Source organism: Salvelinus alpinus, chromosome 24 (genome assembly GCF_045679555.1).
Source record: "Salvelinus alpinus chromosome 24, SLU_Salpinus.1, whole genome shotgun sequence".
NCBI lineage: Eukaryota > Metazoa > Chordata > Actinopteri > Salmoniformes > Salmonidae > Salvelinus > Salvelinus alpinus.
Genome location: NC_092109.1, coordinates 31,812,638 through 31,838,282, shown reverse-complemented (window position 1 = coordinate 31,838,282; position 25,645 = coordinate 31,812,638). Strand labels below are relative to the sequence as shown.

General features: G+C 43.1%; 1 protein-coding gene and 1 pseudogene across 5 annotated transcripts; one reads left to right on the top strand and one right to left on the bottom strand.

Moving 5' to 3' along the window:
* LOC139551880 (translation initiation factor IF-3, mitochondrial-like) lies at positions 1–3,928 on the top strand (annotated as a pseudogene).
* gtf3aa (general transcription factor IIIAa) lies at positions 1,707–6,957 on the bottom strand. Of its 5 annotated transcripts, none has more exons than XM_071364538.1 (9): positions 6,796–6,957; positions 5,456–5,556; positions 5,274–5,379; positions 5,059–5,150; positions 4,726–4,808; positions 4,554–4,637; positions 4,197–4,426; positions 3,947–3,997; positions 1,707–3,752 (listed from the first exon to the last, which is right to left on the bottom strand). In XM_071364538.1, exons 1-9 carry the CDS (start codon positions 6,841–6,843, stop codon positions 3,552–3,554), a joined length of 996 nt encoding a protein of 331 aa, XP_071220639.1. In that variant the 5' UTR covers positions 6,844–6,957; the 3' UTR covers positions 1,707–3,551. The 5 variants fall into 5 exon arrangements, with proteins under 5 accessions (XP_071220639.1, XP_071220638.1, XP_071220636.1 ...); XM_071364537.1 differs by lacking the exon at positions 6,796–6,957 and adding an exon at positions 6,104–6,520 and having other exon boundaries at positions 1,707–3,749; positions 4,726–4,799; XM_071364535.1 differs by lacking the exon at positions 6,796–6,957 and adding an exon at positions 6,104–6,518 and having other exon boundaries at positions 1,707–3,749.
* Between the last annotated feature and the right edge of the window lie 18,688 nt (positions 6,958–25,645).

The following is a 25,645-nucleotide window of genomic DNA, read 5'->3' as shown; positions in this document are numbered from 1 at the left end:
CTGCACCGTTGTCTTGGATGGTCTCCACTGTCCAACACAGTAGATGAAGCTGGAGAAGGGCAGGTGCCTTACAAGAAGAAGCAGGATCCCCGAGCCCGTGCCATTGGCAGTCTTGGCCGGAAGATCCACCAGCGCCACCTGCAGGTGATTAGTGAGACTGGAGAGAACATGGTTACCATGCATCGAGTTGATGTCCTCAGACTGATGGACGAGAATGGGCTAAAACTGGTGCCTCAACGAAAACAAAAGATCCACCCGTCTAATGACGGGCAAACATATCCACGAGGAGCAGCTCAAACTCGGTGAGAAACAGAAAGCCAAGACAGGTGTGTAATATTTAGCATATACAACCACTGTTTTACACCAGACACATGTACATCTCTACCTTGCACACAGTGGTTGTATCTGAATTCTCTAAATGCCTTTTTTCCTATAAGAGGGATATTATAATTATTTTATTATACCTTTATTTCAACAAGGAACACAGACTGAGACCAAGGTCTCTTTTACAGCAGGGCCCTGCGCATACATGTTTACACATACAGTTTAGATACAATGATTAAGAAACTACATAAGACAAACAAAACGATCACATAACACAAAAAAATACAGCAACAGATTATTACATTTACACATAGGTTATTCCCCTAACAGCACAAGAACTTGCATTACCCGAAACAGTTACAAGCGATACAAAAATAAAAATCCTCCAATAAATATTTAAAATGGGCAACAAATATTTAAAATGGGCAACAAATATTTAAAATGGGCATGGGCAACAAGTCTCAAGTTTAAGTTTAGTCTGCAGGCTATTCCATAGGCAAGGAGCATAACAGGAAACGGCAGCCATACCCAACTCTGAGGAAATCGCATGGGCCTCAAGTGTAATCCATGATTGAGACATGGTTTTAGGAATTATAATTCTAATATTGATGAGTGATGATAAATAAGAAGGTAGTTATTCAGAAGTTCTTTATAGACAAACACGAGAGCATGTTGTTCTTGTCTCACGGACAGCGAAGTCCAACCCACATTTTGATATAAAACACAGTGGTGTATATACTACAAAGCAGGTTCAATGAGTTAGTCAGCTATGTTCTGAAATAACTTTATTTTTTGGAAAGGTAAGCTTGAAATGGGCATGGCCTTTGACTCAACAACCAAAAGAAAATAGAGTTTAGCTTTCTTAATTAATGAACCCCAACAAATCCAGTTACTTCTGGTTGTTTATCGAAGTTAGCTGGCTAACTCATTGAACCTGCTTTGTAGTATACCCCTCGGATCTAAAATAAGAACAAAAACTACTACCCATACCGAGGCCCTGTGCAGGTAAAGGATCTCACATTTTCCTCTGACATTGGTAACCATGATCTTCTAACCAAACTGCGGCAGGTCCAGAATTGGCTGGATAAAAAGCACCGTGTCAGAATCACACTCAGAACAGGATGTATGGAACATGTACAGCCACTGGTGAGATATCTATCGGGGATTGGTTTACCTGTCTGGTGCACATCATCTAAAACACTTATCGTATACAGATGCTATTCACCATTCTGTTGTTTCAAAGACGCTGTAGAGATGATTGAATTATATGCATAACGACCACTATCATCTTCATGTACGTCATCTCCCTAACAAGCTCATGGAACTAGAGAACAGGTAACCATTAGTATTGCAACCAGTAAACCTCCCATTTCAGACCAAAATGTGTCAACCTGGACAAACCAGATACCTCTTCACTATTCTGTAGTTGAAACCAGCAAAATAGTTAGTTGGCTTTAATTTGTCTCTTTTTATTGCAAAAATATACATTCAATTCTGTATATGTACAACAACTTTCCTTTGGCAGAACAAAGACTCGTTAGCAACAAACTAGGCTCAGACATGCATAAATAAATATGTATTCTTGTGGACAGAAAAAGGAGTGTGCCCTATTGTCTGTACAAGGACTCCATGTTGACTTTCCTGAGATGTGCAAATGCGGAATAAGCCAAATGTTAATGTTGTATTTCTATATGGAACGCTGTTTGGGTCTTCGCGTGTCAAAAAAGACACACGTGAAATAACACTATTTGACATGTCAAATAAACTTGTTGACCAATCAGGACCTGAATATGACTGCACGTCACATAATAATTTAACACGTTAATTAATTTTGTATGTAGTTATTACACTCCCCCTTGTATTTCATATGTCAACGGTTCATCGATACGTATGCTATGATAAGTTGTCTCGCGCACCTACAGCGCTGGTCATAAAAAAAGCCAGCTAGCTGATGACGCAAACAGTGTTCTGCCCCAAAAACATAGCAAAACGACATCTTTTTCAGTATGCTAGGTGTCATCTAAAATAACCCTAATTTATAAAACCGTTCTTATTGGTTAATGGTTGTCGAGACACATCTGTGAAGCTAGCCACAATAGTGGACTTCGCGGTTAGCCTTCAAAGTTAAAGTATGTTATTGACAGTGACGTAAATGAATACAACTTGTAGAATTATGCCATAATTGAATAGATTATTATGCACGAGGTTGGAATGTTATATAAAAACAAAATACAATAATTTGACAAATCTGTTGAAATCACACTGGATGTATTAGACTTTAGAATTGCATTGGGGGCATACTTATTTCACTGTACAGCCTTACCTATGGATTGTGGATCAATGACACGGGGTATCAGTCTACTCAGTGACACCCAGAGACCATTAGCATTGTAGCTCTTATTGCAAGACAACTGAATTGAGCGATATTTGTCAACCTACTATGTCTATTGAACATTATTCCCTAGGAAAAACAATACTGCATGGATGTTTTGGAGTCTGATAACTCTTGAGGACGTTGGGGAAAAAATATATTGGGTATTGAGTAGACTGATACCTAATTTCACTGTAAAGCTCTACAGTGCAATATGAAAACGCATCGTTCGTGGCCGGCGTGTGCTTGTTTGCAGACTCTTTTTGTACAGCTTTGACAGTGCTACTGATAGTAGTGGTGGCGCTTGGCTTGCACGTGCAAATTCAGCACACAACATTCAATAATAGAATTGAGTTATTTGACGTGTCAAATTAAAATCTTATTTGACATGTATCTTTTTTGACACGCAAAGACCCAAACGCATTCCATACTTTTATGGTTTTGACGGCAGGACACAACCCTGGAGCAGATGGGAATTATTTCCAAACCCAAAGCCATCCAATATGGCAGAGCTGCCATGTGCATCCTGTGTCCACCTGCGAAGGAAGTCAAAGAAATGAACAGTTGCCGCAGCATCATCCTGATAACAGCTCACAGCCCACCATGCCCAACACATCACCTACAGTTCTCCCCACAGACCTCACAGCACTTAATACAATCAAACTGAACAGTTGTGCGTGTAAACTCATGAGTTCAAGTACAAATAAAAAAATCGACACACAGTGAACTAAACTAGCGAGGGCAATATCATGTTTTTTTGAGGAGGGGGGTTGTCTGGAGTAATTTTCCTCCAATTGGCACTGAAAGTAATACTGTCATATGGCAAAATCCGGTCGGGTGGTCACGGTTTGATTTCTTAACCAGAGTTGAAAACGACTGTGTCCTGAAGAAGGGATACCAGTGTAATAGGCTCTGATCCAACAGTGTTCGTTTGCTCTGACTGACCCCTTGCAATGGATTCTGATTGCAAAGCTGCATGGGGCTTTGGATGACTGTTATTCTTGGGCTTGTAACCACTCAGTCTGGAAACCAGGGATCGCTTGGGTCGGGGTTTCTTCTGCAAACATGAAAAATGGATCATTAGCTAATACAGGGCTGAAACACTAACAGTTACAAATCAATAAACAATAACATGTATTAACCATTTTCATAGGATGCGAGGAACAGCACAAAATGTAAGGTTTAAGTACTAACTACAAGTATTAAAATAAAATGAACGTATTCAAGCATACATGGCATGCCTATTCTAACCTGTTTCTTCCTTTCTGGATCGTGGACAACATTGTGGCGTTGTAAGCTTTGCTGCGAAAGACAGAGTTTTCTATTAGAGGGAACATAGGTCCATATATCCATGTTATCACTGACATTTTGACTGTTACGAAAATTTCTGAGGACAACTCTCCCATACAAATGCACCTTCAGATATAGAAGCTGATTTTGACTAATAAGAGTGAGGTGAATCTGGTAGCAACACAACAAGACTCTGGTCAGATATCCATACCTTCATGGCAAAGGTCTTTCCACAGCCTTCATGGGGGCAGGTGTAAGGCCGTAGCTCCTCATGGTAAGAGCCGATGTGGCTTTGCAGGTTGAATGGCGTGGTGAAGGACCTCTGGCACCCCTCCCTGGGACAGATAAACACCTGGCGCTCCTCTGCGTGGACACGCTGGTGCTGCTTCAGGAACCAGGTGTCGCGAAACACCTTGTTGCACTCATTACACTGAAAAAGGGCTGGAGGCACAAACAATCACCCTGCAGCGACCTTCATTGACCTCTGAGACATACATTGTTGTAATTGTTTTTGTACACATACTATTCTGAAAGCAATGTGTCAATCGTAAGGTGCGAGACAGCATACCTCGGTGTACGTGTTTCCTATGGTTAGTATACTCAGTCCAGGTCTTTCCGATGAAAGAACAGCTATCTTTTTCACAGGGGTAGCCTGTGAGAGAAAAACAACATTTTAGCAGTTACAGGGCTCAGTGTCACTCCCAGACAATCCAGCTGCAGGATCAGGAGATAAATCTTACCTCTGTGCACCTTCTCGTGAAGCCGTAGTTTATTGGGGAAAGTGAATTGTTTCTCGCAGCCCTCAAAGGTACAGCTATAAAGCCAGTGAGCGAGAAAGACAAAGGCAGATTAGTATAACAAGCTTGCACTGACCACTAAGAAGTGTTGTTCTCTAGACCAAAGCTAGGAGTGCTAGGCATGTATTGTACTGGGTTACTATCTCCTGGATATTCAGTTCACAGGGCTCAAATTTTTCATATTTAAAATTAATTTACATTCGCTCCAGGACATCTGTTTTCAACCAACAACATGGGGTAATACCATTAGCATAACAAACAGCTTAATTTACTCACTGAAAGGGAGGTAGTTTGGTGTGCTGCTGGCACTCATGTGACTTGAGCTGATTGTTCTTCCTGAACACTTTCCCACATCCCTCAAAGCTACACTGTAAACACAGAAGAGTAAAACAATTATGGCAGCAATGCAAATTACACACCTGTTAGCCAAGTACTGCATTTCATAATACCTTGGCTGACTAAGACCAATAAATGTAGTCAGATTAACTCACCACATATTCATACAGTTTCTCCTCATCATGGTTGTGTTTTCGATTAACATGTTTCTTCAAATTGTAATTTGTGGTGAAGGCCTCTGTGCATCCATCTACTGTACATCTGTCAACAAACAGAACACTTGTAGCCAATTTGTCTGGAATGTCCGCACTAGCTGGCTAAATAACACAAATACTACCTAAAGGGTCTCTCTCCACTGTGGCTCAACTGGTGCCGAGCTAGGTGGTACTTGTCGCAGAATGACTTGTCACAGCCGTCATGTTCACACACAAATGGTTTCTGCAGAATACAGAAAAAAATGGAAGCATTTGTAGAGGGGGAAAATCGTGGTGTGGTGGTGGAATTAAATGCACAACGTGGGATATTTCCTCTGTTCAATTGCCATTACAATTAATACCCATTGATTCTTGAAGAACAAGAAAACATAGGCAGCTAGTTTTGTACTAAGCTTGGTTTAGTCTGTCTCATCTGAGCAAAAAAAAACGTATTACTCTGGTGTTTGTTTTATATCGTCATTGAAGTCTGTATAACGTAACACAACGTCGATCTCAGAGACTGCCAGTCCTTGCATTCACAGCACAGTCTATCAGTTTGATACTGGTTTAATTGCCCCAGCAGCTTTATCAAACCACGTAGCGGGACTGCAGTTGTGCTGAAGTATGAACTCAGGCGTTAACTACCCAGCATTACATCAAAACCTATTTTCCCAGCGGAATCGCCTAACTACAGACCAAATACAGGGAATACAAAATTCACTTGCCGGTGTCCATGGCATGTCTCAAAATGTTGCTAGCTAGCGGTTAGCTGAGTAGTAAGCTGTACTCACCAGCCCTGTGTGCTTGCAAATATGAGCATCTAGTTTCCATGCTTTGTTGTACGACGCATGACAGTCAGCGAATGAACATATAAAACTTTTGCGCGGTACTTGCTGACTTAATTCCATTATAATAATAAAAAGCGAGGACCACAATGTGGCGTTGACCCACACACGTGCGGAGTTGACAGGAAGAAGACATTACGCCGCTACCATGTTGGCACTAAAGAGGGGGGTTGTAAAATTAAGAAAACTAAATACCATTCCAGTCACCAATCGCGTCAGTTAAGTGTATATTTTTGTTAAAAATTGTAATACTACGTCGAAACGGACACGTTGTTTCTGTGTTTTGTCGACGCATTTGGGTATTTTTCTTTCGACGTTTAAAATAGGCTGACCCAGCAAGCCATTGCACTCGTTTTGACAGACGGAGTGCCCCGTTTCTGACTCCGGCATTCTCGGCGCCTGTGGAGACGGGAATCCTATGCGGAGTGAGCTGCTCAGTATTGAACGCAAGTAAAAAAGCAAAACAAATTGTTGAGACAAAAATGTATATTGTTTCTGGATGTAAACATATTTTATGTTTTTGTGTACATCATTGGTCTAAGAGTAGGAAGTAGACTAAATCTCCAATCCAAAATCAAATCTAGAGTCGGCTTTCTATTTCGCAACAAAGCCTCCTTCACTCACGCCGCCAAACTTACCCTAGTAAAACTAACTATCCTACCGATCCTCGACTTCGGCGATGTCATCTACAAAATAGCTTCCAATACTCTACTCAGCAAACTGGATGCAGTTTATCACAGTGCCGTCCGTTTTGTTACTAAAGCACCTTACACCACCCTCCACTGCGACCTGTATGCTCTAGTCGTCAGACCCACTGGCTCCAGGTCATCTACAAGGCTATGCTAGGTAAAGCGCCACCTTATCTCAGTTCACTGGTCACGATGGCAACACTCACTGATCATCCCTAAAGCCAAACCTCATTTGGCCGCCTTTCCTTCCAGTTCTCTGCTGCCTGCGACTGGAACGAATTGCAAAAATCTCTGAAGTTGGAGACTTTTATCTCGCTCAACAACTTTAAACATCTGCTATCTGAGCAGCTAACCGATCGCTGCAGCTGTACATAGTCCATCTGTATATAGCCCACCCAATTTACCTACCTCATCCCCATACTGTTTTTATTTATTTACTTTTCTGCTCTTTTGCACACCAGTATCTCTACTTGCACATGATCATCTGATGATTTATCACTCCAGTGTTAATCTGCTAAATTGTAATTATTCGCTCCTATGGCCTATTTATTGCCTACCTCCTCAAGCCTTTTGCACACATTGTATATAGATTCTCTTTTTTTCTTTTTATTCTACTATGTTATTGACTTGTTTATTGTTTACTCCATGTGTAACTCTGTGTTGTTGTCTGTTCACACTGCTATGCTTTATCTTGGCCAGGTCGCAGTTGCAAATGAGAACTTGTTCTCAACTAGCCTACCTGGTTAAATAAAGGTGAAAAAAAAGAAAAAAAAGACTTAGAGACACCCCAGTGAGCACCCTCTGACACCGACGTCCATGGACGTTGAAAAGACGTTCAGTCCGCCCGCCCTGGCCTTGATTTCAAGTCCACAGATGTCGTTATCCGGTCCAGACCGGCCTTGATTTCAACATGGAATCCTCAACTGAAGCTAGCTAGCTAACTAGCTATCAGCTATCAGTCAGCTAACCACTGCTAGCGGTCATCAGCTAACATTTAGCTCTGAAAGCTCTCGCCAGTCCGTACAACGCATTTCAAACCAGAGCATACCGGACCTATTTTTCTCTCCATAGCCCCGGATTCCTACCGCAAACTCTGAACCTTTTCATCTGGATCATCGCAGCCAGCTAACCGCAACCCGGGTAGACTACTCCTGGCTAACGTTTCCGTCCCGGAGCAAGCACCAACTAGCCTGGAGCTAGCCCATGCTAGACGCATCTCCCGGCTAGGGCTCCTGGGCTACTCCTGAAGCCCACTCCTCGGCTACAATATCCGGACCCCTTCTACTGCTGGTACGGGGCACGGAACCCCGCCGATCCTTCACGACTGGAAAATTGACATAATCTGCCCGAGGATCCCAACAGGCCCCTCAGCCGCGATGTTCCCTGAAGGCCCATTCTGCTAACCGTGGCCTGCTAGCTATCTAGAGCATATTGGACTGTTAGCTCATCCATCGGCCAGTTTCTTGGACAACTATACCCATTTTGCCAATTGGACTTGGACCCCTCTGCTACTTGGAACCCTACTAATTCCACGACTGGTCTATCGACGTCACCGCACAATTTTTCCCCCATCGCAACGTCCCTCTAAGGCCCTTATGCTAGCTTGCTAGCCCCGCCCTGCTAACTGCTAGCTTGCTAGCCCCGGCCCTAACTGTCTGATTCGCCGTGTCCCCAGCCAGCCCAACCACTCTCTGGACCCATACGATCACTTGGCTACGCATGCCTCTCCCTAATATCAATATGCCTTGTCCATTACTGTCCTAGTTAGTGATTACTGTCTTATTTCACTGTAGAGCCTCTAGCCCTGCTCAATATGCCTTAATCAACCATGTTGTTTCACCTCCCACATATGCAATGGCATCACCTGGTTTAAACGTCTCTAGAGACTATATCTCTCTCATCATTACTCAATGCCTAGGTTTACCTCCAATGTACTCTCTTCCTACCATACCTTTGTCTGTACATTATGCCTTGAATCTATGCTATCGTGCCCAGAAACCTGCTCCCTTTACTCTCTGTTCTGAACGTGCTAGACGGCCAGTTATTATAGCCTTTAGCCGTACCCTTATCCTACTTCTCCTCTGTTCCTCTGGTGATGTAGAGGTTAATCCAGGACCTGCAGTGCCTAGCTCCACTCCTACTCCCCAGGTGCTCTCATTTGTTGACTTCTGTAACTGTAAAAGCCTTGGTTTCATGCATGTTAACATTAGAAGCCTACTCCCTAAGTTTGCTTTATTCACTGCTTTAGCACATTCTGCCAACCCGGATGTCTTAGCCGTGTCTGAATCCTGGCTTAGGAAAACCACCAAAAACCCTGAAATTTCTAACTATAACATTTTCCGCCAAGATAGAACTGCCAAAGGGGGCGGTGTTGCAATCTACTGCAGAGATAGAACTCTGCAGGCTATCTTACTATCCAGGTCTGGACCAAAACAATTCGAGCTTCTACTTCTAAAAATTCCCCTTTCAGGAAACAAGTCTCTCACCGTTGCCGCTTGCTATAGACCACCCTCTGCCCCCAGCTGTGCCCTGGACACCATATGTGAATTGATTGCCCCCCATCTATCTTCTGAGCTCATGCTGCTAGGTGACCTAAACTGGGACATGCTTAACACCCCGGCCATCCTTCAATCTAAGCTTGATGCCCTCAATCTCACACAAATTATCAATGAACCTACCAGGTACAACCCCAAATCCGTAAACACGGGCACCCTCATAGATATCATCCTAACTAACTCACCCTCCAAATACACCTCTGTTGTTTTCAAAGAAGATCTCAGCGATCACTGCCTCATTGCCTGCATCCGTAATGGGTCTGCGGTCAAACGACCACCCCTCATCACTGTCAAACGCTCCCTAAAACACTTCAGCGAACAGGCCTTTCTAATCGACCTGGCCGGGGTATCCTGGAATGACATTGACCTCATCCCGTCAGTAGAGGATGCTTGGTTATTCTTTAAAAGTGCCTTCCTCACCATCTTAAATAAGCATGCTCCATTCAAAAAATGTAGAACCAGGAATAGATATAGCTCTTGGTTCACTCCAGACCTGTCTGCACTTGACCAGCACAAAAACATCCTGTGGCGTTCTGCATTAGCCCCTGTGATATGCAACTTTTCAGGGAAGTTAGGAACCAATATACACAGGCAGTTAGGAAAGCTAAGGCTAGCTTTTTCAAACAGAAATTTGCATCCTGTAGTACAAACTCAAAAAAGTTCTGGGACACTGTAAATTCCATGGAGAATAAGAGCACCTCCTCCCAGCTGCCCACTGCACTGAGGCTAGGCAACACTGTCACTACCGATAAATCCACAATAATTGAACATTTCAAGAAGCATTTTTCTACGGCTGGCCATGCTTTCCACCTGGCTACCCTTACCCCGGTCAACAGCCCTGCGCTCCCCACAGCAACTCGCCCAAATCTCCCCCACTTCTCCTTCACCCAAATCCAGATAGCTGATGTTCTGAAAGAGCTGCAAAATCTGGACCTCTACAAATCAGCCAGGCTAGACAATCTGGACCCTCTCTTTCTAAAATTATCTGCCGAAATTGTTGCAATCCCTATTACTAGCCTGTTCAACCTCTCTTTCGTATCGTCTGAGATTCCCATAGATTGGAAAGCTGCTGCGGTCATCCCCCTCTTCAAAGGGGGAGACACTCTAGACCCAAACTGCTACAGACCTATATCTATTCTACCCTGCCTTTCTAAGGTCTTCGAAAGCTAAGTTAACAAACAGATTACCGACCATTTCAAATCTCACCGTACCTTCTCCGCTATGCAATCTGTTTTCAGAGCTGGTCATGGGTGCACCTCAGCCACGCTCAAGGTCCTAAACGATATCATAACCGCCATCGATAAGAGACATTACTGTGCAGCCGTATTCATCGACCTGGCTAAGGCTTTCGACTCTGTCAATCACAACATTCTTATTGGCAGAATCAACAGCCTTGGTTTCTCAAATGATTGCCTCGCTTGGTTCACCAACTACTTCTCTGATAGAGTTCAGTATGTCAAATCGGAGGGCCTGTTGTCCGGACCTCTGGCAGTCTCTATAGGGGTGCCACAGGGTTAAATTCTCGGGCCGACTCTCTTCTCTGTATACATCAATGATGTCGCTCTCGCTGCTGGTGATTCTTTGATCCACCTCTACGCAGACGACACCATTCTGTATACCTCTGGCCCTTCTTTGCACACTGTGTTAACTAACCTCCAGACGAGCTTCAATGCCATACAACTCTCCTTCCGTGGCCTCCAATGGCTCTTAAATGCAAGCAAAACTAAATGCATGCTCTTCAACCGATCGCTGCCCGCACCTGCCCGCCCGTCCAGCATCACTACTCTGGACGGTTCTGACTTAGAATATGTGGACAACTACAAATACCTAGGTGTCTGGTTAGACTGTAAACTCTCCTTCCAGACTCACATTAAACATCTCCAATCCAAAATTAAATCTAGAATCAGCTTCCTATTTCGCAACAAAGCATCCTTCACTCATGCTGCCAAACATACCCTCGTAAAACTGATCATCCTACCGATCCTTGACTTCGGCGATGTCATTTACTAAATAGCCTCCAACACTCTACTCAACAAATTGGATGCAGTCTATCACAGTGCCATCTGTTTTGTCACCAAAGCCCCATATACTACCCACCACTGCGACCTGTATGCTCTCGTTGGCAGGCCCTCGCTTCATACTTGTCGCCAAACCCACTGGCTCCAGGTCATCTACAAGTCTCTGCTAGGTAAAGCCCAGCCTTATCTCAGCTCACTGGTCGCAGCACCTACCCGTAGCACGCGCTCCAGCAGGTATATAGCAGCACCTACCCGTAGCACGCGCTCCAGCAGGTATATCTCACTGGTCACCCCCAAAGCCAATTATTCCTTTGGCCACCTCTCCTTTCAGTTCTCTGCTGCCAATGACTGGAACGAACTGCAAAAATATCTGAAGCTGGAGACTCTTACCTCCCTCACTAACTTTAAGGACCAGCTGTCAGAGCAGCTCACAGATCACTGCACCTGTACATAGCTCACCTGTAAATAGCCCATCCAATCTACCACATCCCCATACTCTATTTATTCATCTTGCTCCTTTGCACCCCAGTATCTCTACTTGCACGTTCATCTTCTGCACATCCTACCATTCCAGTGTTTACTTGCTATATTGTAATTACTTCGCCACCATGGCCTATTTATTGCCTTACCTCTCTTATCCTACCTCATTTCCACATGCTGTATATAGATTTTTCTACTGTATTATTGATTGTATGTTTGTTTATTCCATGTGTAACTCTGAGTTGTTGTATGTGTCGAACTGCTTTGCTTTATCTTGGCCAGGTCGCAGTTGCAAATGAGAACTTGTTCTCAACTAGCCTACCTGGTTAAATAGAGGTGAAATAAATAAAATAAATAAAAATCCACAGACACCTGAATCGGACTTGAATTGGCCCAAATCTAGACGTCCATGGTCGGGTTCAGGTTTGGTTGAAGTTTGGAAAGCACAGTAGAGTAGAGCAGAGTACAGTCAGGGCCAGGATTATGGGTGGGCCTTAGGGGGCCTGGCCCTCCCTTCCGTACATCTTTGCCCATCCAAATAAAATATTTAAATATTGATAATTTATTTGAACGAGACACACGCCGACAGAAATACTAATCAATCTCAGATAAAGCATTAGAGCGAGAGAAAAAGCACCCCTCTGTCTCAGTATGTGTAGCCCATGTATCTTATGCTGTCTGGCCAAAAATAGTATTACATTTTAGCAGATGCTTTTATCCAGAGCAACTAGGGTTAAATGCCTTGCTCAAGGGCACATTGCCAGATGTATTTACCTAATTGGCTCAGGGATTCAAACCTGCAAACTTTTGGTTACTGACCCAACGCTCTTAACCATTAGGCTACCTGCTGCCCACAGTATGGCATGTCACACTCTTTTTGCCCAGACAGCATCAGATACACATTAAAATGTAATACAATTTTACAGTCCAATTACGTATTTACTATAAAACCCACAAACCCATAAAAATGTGTCCACATGAAAGCATGTCCCGTAAAAAAAATAAACATGGAAATCAAATGCCCTTCCAACTGATTATTTCTGGAGCAGTCCCTGAGTACAGTACAGTTAAGTATAGTAAAGAAAAGTAGAGTATAGTTCATTACAGTACAGTAGAGCACAGTAGTGTACAGTATAGCATTCTGTATTATAGTGTACTGTACTCTACTGTATTGTACTGCACTGTATGGCAATGCACTGCACTCTACTGCGCTCTACTGTACTATACTGTGCTGATCTGTACTGTGCTGTCCAAACTTGTGAAACATACTGTAGTTGTCTATGATTGGTTCAGATTTGGTCCTGTCCAGGAACAACCAAATTTGGTCTTGCATTGGGGGCGGAGCTTATTAGAATAACATCCAGCATGCTTTGCAAGTGTTCATTTTTACATTCACATTTTGGTCGTTTAGTAGACACTTGTCCAGAGCGACTTACAGACTTACTGTAACCGTTACTGAGAATGTTATTGTAGTTGAAGTGTTCTGTTGTTTTTTTCTGTTGTCAGAAAGTGCATGTGACGGATGTTGGCTCCCTTTTCCTATTGCAGCCCTTTCCTGCAATCAAATGACCTAGTGGCCTCATGGGTGGGATGTTATTAATACTTTTCATAATTTCAAAATGAATAACAATTATTTTAAAAAACCTGCTGAAAATCTGGTGTTTCTATGTCAAATGGTTGTGTTATATTGGGATGCAAACTGTGGTGGCATATTTCTGTTTTACCAAATGAGGAGAGTTACAAACTACACACCAGTCAGAGTTATACTTAAACTACATCTTTAATAATAATAAGCTTTGCAATAGCATTTGACTTTCAACAATTCACTATTTCTAATGAACTGTTGAGAAGTCCCAACAGAAAAGTACAAAGATCTTTTATAGCCAAGATACACCCCTCTCAACTTACACTGACTAACCACAGATCTTAGGAACAGTTCACAAATGTTAAGATTTGTATGAAAGATATCTATAAAACATAGCAGACAGTTACTGCTGTGTCAACAGTTTTCATTGTAAAGACCAGTGTCTGGCCCCCCTACTCCAAAAGGGAACCATCTCTCCCTGGTACGGCATAGAACAGAACCATTAGCTCATGTTCTCTGGAATGCTCTTTAGGTTTTATCACCCAAAGACATCGTAAATCTCCTCTGTCAGTGCTATCTCATAGAGGCCCATCCTCAGTGGAACACACACACCACAATAGTTAACAAAATACTCTATTCTGTCGAATAAAACAACCATTACAATGCAATACAAGCATTATAATATAATCTTGCAATTTTTCATGACAAAACTCAAAATTGAACACTTTTCAACTCTATAACTGACATGGTACAGCTGTCTTCTTTATGATTTGCCCATAACCATGTGTTTGAGGTGTATACTTTTGTGTCAAAGTAGACTTGTTTAAGACTACTAAGAAACACTCTGTGTGACCCTGAGCTTGGCCCACTGCAGTAAAAGGTTAATTGGAATTACATTTTTTGAATGTGATATTGTCACGTCTGATCTGTTTCACCTGTCTTTGTGTATTGTCTCCACCCTCCTCCAGGTGTCGCCCATCTTCCCCATTATCCCCTGTGTATTTCCACCTGTTTCTGTTGCCAGTTTGTTTTGTCCGTAGAACCTACCAGCATTTTGTTTCCCGGTTTTGACCCCTGCCTGCCCTGACCCTGAGACTGCCTGCCTGCCGTTCTGTACCCTTACACCCTTGCTGGATTACTGACCCCTGCCTGCCCTGACCCTGAGACTGCCTGCCTGCCGTTCTGTACCCTTACATCCTTGCTGGATTACTGCCCCCTGCCTGCCTTGACCTGTCGTTTGCCTGCCCCTGTGGTTGTAATAAACTCTTGTTACTTCTGCACCGTCTGCTTCTTCCCTTAAAACGTGATAGATATAATGCTTTCTTCATCGACAAGTACGTAAAAGTGAGTTAATGTACGGTTGAAATTTGGGCAAAGAAACAATTACCCCCAAAAATTGTATTGTCAACGTCCGTAAAATACATATTTTCAACATCTGTAAAATACATATTTTCAATGTCCAGAACATCCTTAATATACGTATTTTCAACTTTCATTCAGAATCCAAAATGAGCCTGATTTCAACATCATTTTACTCGCTGCGACGACTCATACCAACATCCTGGACATCAGCCTACATCATTGCCAATGCCTGTTTATCATTGAAAATGGTGTTTGTTGCTCTTTTCTATATTTTATTGTTACTGTTACATAAAACATGAACAGGTTAGTAGTTCTGTCACACAAACATCAAGGCGATACACTCATAACCAAAAGTATGTGGACACCTGCTCGTCAATCATCTCATAACAAAATCATGGGCCTTAACATAGAGTTGGTCCCCCCCTTTGCTGCTATAACAGCCTACACTCTTCTGGGAAGGCTTTGCACTAGATGTTGGAACATTGCTGTGGGGACTTTCTTCCGTTCAGCCACAAGAGCATTAGTGAGGTCGGGCACTGATGTTGGGCGATTAGGTCTGGCTCGCAGTCTGCGTTCCAATTCATCCCAAAGGTCAGGGCCCCGTGCAGGCCAGTCAAGTTCTTCCACACCGATCTCGACAACATTTTTGTATTGACCTTGCATTGTACACAGGGCATTGTCATGCTGAAACAGGAAAGGGCCTTCCCCAGACTGTTGCCACAAAGTCGGAAGCACAGAATGATCTAGAATGTCACTTTATGAGTTAGCGTTGGGGCTATGGGAACTATGGGGCCTAGCCCGACCCATGAAAAACAGCCCTAGACCATTATTCCTCCTCCACCAAACTTTACAGTTGGCACTATGCATCCTGGCATCTGCCAAACCCAGATTTGTCCGTTGGACTGCCAGATGGTGAAGCGTGATTCATTACTCCAGAGAATGAGTTTCCACTGCTCCAGAGTCCAATGGAGGCAAGCTTTACACCACTCCAGCCGACGCTTGGCATTGCGCATGGTGATCTTAGGCTTGCGTGCGGCTTCTCGTCATGGAAATCCATTTTATGAAGCTCCCGACTAACAGTTCTTGTGCTGACATTGTTTCCAGAGGCAGTTTGGAACTGGGTAGAGAGTGTTGCAACCGAGGACAGACGATTTTTACATGCTACAGGCTTCAGCACTCGGCGGTCCCATTCAAATCAAATTGTATTTGTCACATGCGCCACATACAACAGGTGTAGGTAGACCTTACAGTGAAATGTTTATTTATACAAGCCTTTAACCAACAATGCTTTAGAAGTTAAGAAAAGTAAAAAATAGAAAATAAAAGTAACAAATAATTAAACAACGAGACTATATCCAGGGGGTACCAGTTAGTTGATGTAATTGAGGTAATATGTACATATAGGTAGAGTTAAAGTGACTATGCATAGATAATAAACAGAGAGTAGCAGCAGCGTAAAAGAGTGGTCTGGGTAGCCTTTTGATTAGCTGTTCAGGAGTCTTATGGCTTGGCGGTAGAAGCTGTTAAGAAGCCTTTTGTACCTAGACGTGGCGCTCCGGTACTGCTTTCCTTGTGGTAGCAGAGAGAACAGTCCATTATTAGGGTGGCTGGAGTCATTGACATTTTTAGGGCCTTCCTCTGATACCACCTGTTATAGAGGTCCTGGTTGGCATGAAGCTTGGCCCCAGTGATGTTCTGGGCCGTACGCACTACCCTCTGTAGTGCCTTGCGGTCGGAGGCCGAGCAGTTGCCATACTAGGTAGTGATGCAACCAGTCAGGATGCTCTCGATGGTGCAGCTGTGGAACGTTTTGTAGGATCTGAGGACCCATGCCAAATCTTTTCAGTCTCCTGAGGGGGAATAGGTTTTGTCGTGCCCTCTTCACGACTGTCTTAGTGTGTTTGGACCATGATAGTTTGTTGGTGATATGAACACCAAGGAACTTGAAGCTCTCAACCTGCTCCCCTGCAGCCCTGTCGATGAGAATGGGGGCATATGCGGTTCTCCTTTTCCTGTAGTCCACAATCATCTCCTTTGTCTTGATCACGTTGAGGGACAGGTTGTTGTCCTGGCACCACCCGGCCAGGTCTCTGACCTCCTCCCTATAGGCTGTCTCGTTGTTGTTGGTGATCAGGCCTACCACTGTTGTGTCATCGGCAAACTTAATGATGATGTTGGAGTTGTGACTGGCCGTCCAGTCATGAGTGAACAGGGAGTACAGGAGGGGACTGAGCACGCACCCCTGAGGGGCCCCCGTGTTGAGGATCAGCGTGGCGGATGTGTTGTTAGCTACCCTTACCACCTGGGGGCAGCTTGTCAGGAAGTCTAGGATCCAGTTGCAGATGGTGTTTAGGCTCAGGGTCCTTAGCTTAGTGATGAGCTTTGAGGGCACTATAGTGTTGAACGCTGAGCTGTAATCAATGAATAGCATTCTCACATAGGTGTTCCTTTTGTCCAGGTGGGAAAGGGCAGTGTTGAGTGCAATAGAGATTGCATCATCTGTGGATCTGTTGGGGCGGTATGCAAATTGGAGTGGGTCTAGGGTTTCTGGGATAATGGTATTGATGTGAGCCCTGATCAGCCTTTCAAAGCACTTCATGGCTACAGACATGAGTGCTACGGGTCAGTAGTCATTTTGCCAGGTTACCTTAGTGTTCTTGGGCACAGGGACTATGGTGGTCTGCTTGAAACATGTTGGTATTACAGACTTAGTCAGGCCCTGCCACATTCGACGAGCATCGGAGCCGGTGTAGTACGACTCAATCTTAGTCCTGTATTGACACTTTGCCTGTTTGATGGTTCGTCGGAGGGCATAGCGGGATTTCTTATAAGCTTCTGGGTTAGAGTCCCGCTCCTTGAAAGCAGCAGCTTTACCCTTTAGCTCAGTGCGAATGTTGCCTGTAATCCATGGCTTCTGGTTGGGGTATGTAGGTACGGTCACTGTGGGGACGACATCATCAATGCACTTATTGATGAAGCCAGTGACTGATGTGGTGTACTCCTCAATGGCATCAGAAGAATCCTAGAACATATTCCAGTCTGTGCTAGCTAAACAGTCCTGTTGCTTAGCATCTGCATCATCTGACCACTTTCTTATTGACCGAGTCACTGGTGCTTCCTGCTTTAGTTTTTGCTTGTAAGCAGGAATCAGGAGGATAGAATTATGGTCAGATTTGCCAAATGGAGGGCGAGGGAGAGCTTTGTACGCGTCTCTGTGTGTGGAGTAAAGGTGGTCTAGAGTTTTTTTCCCTCTGGTTGCACATTTAACATGCTAGTAGAAATGAGGTAAAACATTTTTGAGTTTCCCTGCATTAAAGTCCCCGGCCACTAGGAGCACCGTCTCTGGATGAGCATTTTCCTGTTTGCTTATGGCCATATACAGCTCATTGAGAGCGGTCTTAGTGCCAGCATTGGTTTGTGCTGGTATATAGACAGCTACGAAAAATACAGATGAAAACTCTCTTGGTAAATAGTGTGGTCTACAGCTTATCATGAGATACAAAACCTTGAGACTTCCTTAAATTTCGTGCACCAGCTGTTGTTTACAAATATACATAGACCGCCAACCCTTGTCTTACCAGAGGCTGCTGTTCTATCCTGCCGAAAAACTTAAAACCGCCAGCTGCATGTTATTCATGTCGTCGTTCAGCCACGACTAAGTGAAACATTACAGTTTTTAATGTTCCATTGGTAGGATGTACGTGATCGTAGTTCGTCTATTTTATTATCGATTGATTGTACGTTGGCTAATAGGACCGATGGTTAAGGTAGACTACCCTCTCGGCGACAGATCCTTACAAGGCACCCAGGATCTTCGTCCTCGATACCTCCGTCTCTTTTTCCTGCGAATGATGGGGATGAGGGCCTTGTCGGCCATCTGAAGTAAATCCTTCCCATCCTACTCGTTGTCGAAAAAGTATTCCACCAGTATGGGGTGAGTAATCTCTGTCCTGATATCTAGAAGCTCTTTTTGGTTATAAGACACGGTTGCAGAAACATTATTTACAAAATAAGTTATAAATAATGCAAAAAAACATACACAAAAGCACAATTGGTTACGGGATAGTAAAACGGCAGCCATCTCCTTCGGCGCCATTAGGCTAAGTCTTACAAGTCTGTGAACTTGTGTGGCCTACCACTTCGCCGCTGAGCCGTTGTTGCTCCTAGATGTTTCCACTTCACAATAACAGCACTTACAGTTGACTGGGGCAGCTCTAGCAGGGCAGAAATTTGACGAACTAATTGGTTGGAAAGGTGGCATTCTATGACGGTGCCACATTGAAAGTCACTGAGTTCTTCAGTAAGGCCTTTCTACAGCCAATGTTTGTCTATGGAGATTGCACGGCTGTGTGCTCATTTTTATACACCTGTCAGCAACCCGTGTGGCTTAAATAGCTAAATCCACTAATTTGAAGGGGTGTCCACATACTTTTATTTATACCTTATTTTACCAGCTAAGTTGACTGAGAACACATTCTCATTTACAGCAATGACCTGGGGAATAGTTACAGGAGAGAGGAATGAGCAAATTGGAAGCTAGATGGCCATGATGGTATGAGGGCCAGGTTGGGAATTTAGCCAGAACACCAGGGTTAACACCGTTACTCTTACAATAAGTGCAATGGGATCTTTAGTGACCACAGAAGGTCAGGACACCTGTTTAACCTCCAATCCAAAAACAACACCTTATATAGGGCAATGTCCCCAATCACTGCCCTGGGGCATCTTGTTTTAGACCAGATGAGAGAGTGCCTCCTACTGGCCCTCCAACACCACTTCCAGCAGCATCTGGTCTCCCATCCAGGGCCAACACTGCTTAGCTTCAGAGGCAAGCCAGCAGTGGGATGCAGGGTGGTATGCTGCTACTAGTATCAGGATATAGAATCAGGCCTACTCAAGACTGCCATCAAGTGGCTAAATTGGGTTATAATGGCAAGGACATGCTGGAGGTGAAACCAGAACGGCATTATTATTACACTGTTGATTTTATTGAAAGTGTGTGGGTATATCAGATTGATCTCCATATTATAACTCTGGTATGTAACAATGTGTAACACTCATTTAACAGAGAAGACAGTATTTTGGGATCTGCATTGTTATTTGCTGTGAATTTCGAAAAATCATGTTAATTAAAAATGTAATCAATAAATTATTTAGCAGTTTTGCATAGCAACCAGTCAGTCTCCCTTATGTAAATGTGTATTACTGTATCAACAGGTACAAAGTTATACTGTGGTTCTGGACCAATTCCATGGCTTTGAAAGCTAATTTAACTAATTGAAATGAGTAACAGAAAGCTTTTTATCTCTAGATCTCATACAATACCAATATACAGCGTATACTGTGGTAGCATAGCTGTATGTCTTCTCCCACCCCCACACTTACGCACACGATGAAATTCCTCTAAGAACACGGTCACAGGCTTTTAGACACTCATTAGCCCGTATGAATACTATAAGTGTTAGCTCCCATTACATGGTGTTGTTTGGGATTGGGACACACCCCCAACTCCATACATGGAGTGCTACCTCCTTCCCACACAGCACTGCATCTCACAGAGACAATATATGGATTGTTTTCTCTCACTGTTGCCTTTGACTCACGTACCCTCACACACACACACAAACAAACACACACACTCTTCCTCTCTCTCCCGCTCTCTCTTGTTCTCTCTCCCTCCTTAACTCTATAAACAAGACTCACAGACTGCATACGTTAACAGACTGCATTTGAACGTAAACCCCTCCAAGTTTCCATCATGATGTAGAAACACAGATGATCTTCCTCAGGCAGCTGTTTAAGGAACCTCCCCACCCCACTCTGTCCCCATTGCGTTGTCTCATATATAGACAGCACACGCTGAGTTGTAACAAAATCTTAATTAAGGCTCCTAATCCTCCGTGCCGTCGCCTGGCCAATGCTGTGCACTCTCGTGAAATACTGTGAAACACAGCATGGGAGGGAAGGGGGGGTCGGACAGGGCTGTCTTCTTCTGCATTAACATTCTGTTACGAAGGGGTGGACTTGTTTTTTTTTGTCCAGACTACTCTTCAAAAATCAATTCAGTACACGAATGAATAGAAAAACCAATCCATATGCCACAGTCTAGATCCAGTAGCAATGTGTTACTGTAACAGTACTGTCAAATTCTAGATTAGTCCGAAGCGTTTACTGTTGGTCTAGATTAGTTTAGTGCCAGAACAACATTTTATAATACAGGTTTGAAAATGTGGACTGGTGGTCTGCAACACTCAGGACAAGGACTTGTGCCACATTCCGTAAGATATCTGATGGTACAAACCTGAATATCTCCTTACTTGTGACAGGCTTCTTGACAGATGTGTGTCTGTTGTACGCGAGCTAGTGTCTTGATTGAAAATGCCCACACAGCAACGTCCTCAGTCAAATGCGCAACATTTTTTATTTATCAAAGTTAGTCACTGTCTATATAGCTTTATGTTGTCTGGTACCAACAAGCATATACTGTACATTTTCTTTGAAATGCATTCACATAAAGATGGTCTGTGATATACTGTTGTAGGACCGCATTAGTAGACTTCACAAATTGGGTAGACATTTTAGAGATATCAGCAGAAATTTGATTTCAGGTTTGATATGTTTTGCAGTGAAAGAAGGTCATTGGTTGACCAGAGAAGCAACGGGATTAGGAGGCTACCTTGTGGTACTCCACAATCAACTGCTACCGCTATTGGTTCTGAGTATTGACCACTGACACAACTCATTTCTGTCCACCAACGAGGTAACATTCAAACCAGGATATGAGGCAAATACTGAAACCATATCTTTCATCATCAAAGGCTATTTTCTCTAAATGGAAAGTATTTGGGTCATTCCATAAAAAGAGTGCTTTTTGCATCCATTTAGTATCTTAAGTATAAATTGTACACCAATATTGAATTTTAAAAGCCTGTTATATTAAATAAAGTGCCATTTAATATAGACCACACGGAGAATTCAATACATCTTATTTGAAATATGAATAAAGGCTTGCTAAAGTGCCAAAATGCAGCATTTTCACATGTCCCTCTGTGTCACGTCTAGAAAGATTTCAATCGACTTAATTCATTGCCTTTAATTGCCACTCCCTGTTGCACACAACAAGCTTCTATTCCCCCTGTCGTGAGGGGATTTATGGCTGATTTAAGATGAAATCGTCAACCCTGTTATGATCAACCCTGTTACTTTATTTGGCACTTAATAGGCACTTACTTTAGTATTTTTTTCCCATTTAACTTAACTTGAGATTGGAAGTTGAATGTGTGCTCTTTATGACAGAATGTTAAAATTAGGTGAAATCAAACGTTTTTTTAACTTCTCAAAAGGCACCGAATTGGTGGAACGATCCATTTGCTTTTGTCCTTGGGGAGGCTTGTATTCATCGGAGAAGCTTTTTATTCAGTGGAGTGGTAAAGGCCATGTGGTTTGGGAGACCTCGTGCCCCACCTCTCTTTAAGGAACAGATGCCCTGATGGAAGAAGTGCGACAGACGAGTCGAAAATGAGTTTGACACGTGTTAAACAGGTGCAGCCACGTAAAGTTGAGGTTTGACAAGATGATGGGCAGAACTAGAAGCAATCATTATCACCTCCACTCAAGTCTGTGATTAATATTCAGTACTGCCCTTTTTGAAAGACATCGACAAATGTCAGGATGTAAATAGTTTGAACAGATTGTCAGTGGTTGATGAGATGTTTGAATAAATCCAATGGTATAATTATTTGCATTTCCATTGTCAGGTATTTATAAGCTGTTACTAAGATTGAACATAGGTCTTATACAATGTATATGACTGACAAATGGATTGATAGATATCTGGGAGAAGACTATCTCTTAGTTCTGGGCCTTATTCTGTAGTAGACCAAGCGTGGACTAAATTCATTTTAAATGAGGACTCAAATTTTCTACAGAATGTATGTCATCACAATAACAGATAGAGCTGGGTAAGGATTACATGATACAAATGTAATACAATCTACTGTATATGTGGCCCTGTATCAGATTGAATAGATGCCAACATTCATTCTGAATCTCACACACTTTCAGAAAGTTTTCTTTCAGTCACTGCTACCTTTCACTTTCGTACACCCTAGCCCGTCCCGTCTTACAAAGGTGCCAATGATGGCGAGTAAGGCCTGAGGAGGGATATGCCATGGAGGGAGGTGCCCCCCACCCTCCAGAACCGTGCGGACCACAGGGGCTGGATTAATCACATTAGAGGCCCAGGAGAGAGATGGGAAGTAGACAGTACCGTGACAGCCGGGGGAGCACTGGCACGACTAATCCCGTTAGGACAGGGAAAAAGGGGGACGCCATCGCTCCTACTATGCTGAGAAAAGAAACATTTTCCCAGGAATGAGTTCACCTGTATGGTAACACAGAAAAGTTGCCCTTTTGATGCCTATAGAATGAGACAATTACTCTTGGCACATACAAATGGGTTTTTATTCATCCTGGGCATTACTTATTGTCGGTGCATAAAAACAAAACAGCTATAGACAGTGGCATTGCATGAGATCCTCTTTCATGCCACAGCAAAGCAGCCCTTTTAAACCTGGCGGAACCAGCCTCTCTAACAGTGAGAAGATGGGGAGGGCTGCTGTTAGAAAGACAGAGCTTACTTCATCTGCTATTGTAAGCGCACCCGAGTTCAACCTTAATGTAAACCTTAGCAGGCGCGATAACAATGGGATGCTCTCTATAAAAATATATCCTGCTGGGTAATCCGGCAGATGGCCACAGCAGCGGACACTATAAGAGCGGCTGGCCACTGCAGGAGTAACAGGGAACGTCCGATCACCAGCCACTCTCCGGCCTGGGAGATATGGAATCAAGATTCCTCTCTCCCCTTAGCAACGCTGGGAAACTGAGATGTCAGTTTGCATCCATCAAGTTTCTAGTTAATCTCACACTCCACTTCTCTTTCTCCATTCTCTCCTTTTTGTATATTCCTCTTTGTTGGGGGGATTAAGCTGAGTGGTAAAACAGTGATTTAATGATCTTTCCATGGCTGTGTGCACCACTTAAACCATGAGACAAACAAGCTGAGGCATTCTGGGAGTCACTCCCTCTGAAGGCAGCGCTCTGGGAATTGTGTGAGGCTTGATACAGCTGAAGTTCTGGGGGATTTTATTCCTCTATGGTCTGATTTGCTCATTTGCTGGTCTGGGAAAATATAGACTTGGTATATAATGAATTATGCACCAGATTTATAAGGCTCTTACTTGTTTGTGTAAAAGTACAGAGAGCTAACGTTTTAAACAATTATGAATGTTTTGGATAATAATAAACATTGGTTATCCAATGGTTGTCTTTTGCCATCATACAATTGTCACCAAATTCAGATATTCAAACTCTGAATTTACTAAATATAAAAATACTGAAAGTGAATCCATTCAAAGTTTTTCTGTTTTGTAGGTTGCATTAGCAAAGTTAAAAAGCAAACACATCTAATATCTACATTTGTACATTTTAACAATTGTTTTTCACTGCAAACAAAAATTTCTTTCACAGGCATTTAACTTCATAAATTAACAGGATCACTCTCACAATGCAAGAGGGAACTTTTCTTTGTATTTTCCTGGAAACCCTGTGACCCAATTAAATTCATGTTGGTTGCCCTATAATGTGTTGTTAATGTCTTTTCCTCATCTTTGTGACAAATGGGTGCAGTGGAAGTCGCATGACATCAAAAAGTGAACACAGGGGTCATCTTGGTTTTATCCAAGAGTCTCACTCTATCCTGAGTGTGGACTCAATAGAAGCCTTGTTTATACCTGGTGCAAACATGCGTCCTTTGTCCTGATCTTATCCAAATTCTGATTGTGCCCACATTGTAGCCGTTGCATCTACACATGGTAGTAAAATGTGTCTCTTATCCGTCCACTGTATCTGCATTGTGACCAGATTTCCTGGTGCCTCCCTTTATGCAGATCGTTTGACAGATATTCTGTCAAAATAAAATTAATTATTGATGCAATTCAATGGTGCTACCTGTCAATGATTTGACCATCCAGATCTGTTTACACTTCAAACAATGGCTCCCTGACTACCTCCGGAGGAGATCAGTAAGATCTGATCACAATGCGTCTTTTATTCATCTACAGCTGTCTAAAAATTTGGGCACAATCAGAATGTGTACAAGATCCAAGACAAAGGACACATGTTAGAACCAGGTATAAATGGGGCTAGAGAGTTACCTAATACTTGTGTAGGTCTGTCTTTGTTTAGAGGGATTACACCTCCCCCTGCCGCAGCATTAGGAGTGGAGAGATGGCGGGTGCTTAAAACTGTACCTGTAGGGAGACTTGTTATTACAGCGAGAGTGTATAGGACCCTGCGTAGGCACCCGCTCACTTTGTTAAAGGGGACCGCTAGACACTATTTGGGGTGTTTTTCCAGTCTCTCTACATAATTATGAGTGATGAGAGGTGTTTCAGACATAATTATGCACCATAGCGGTACTTTGGAATTTTCGCACTGGTAGAGTACAACCAATGACGTCATCGATTGATTGAGCCTGCTGCCTGATCTAAAAATTAATGGAGTCATGTTTTGTTGCAATTATTGTGGCCTTTGTGTTTCGCCATTCCACAATATCCAGGAAACCAAGCCTTGTGCATGTTTTTAATTTGCTCATTATGTCAATGTTGAAGGCTGCTACATTGATTAAAGTGGTAGTGTAAAAATTGCCTCTCACACCATTCAATAAATATAAACATCTATCCTTAAGGCTACCCTTCTGAACTCTCGCCAGAGGCTTACCAGGGATTAAACAGTGT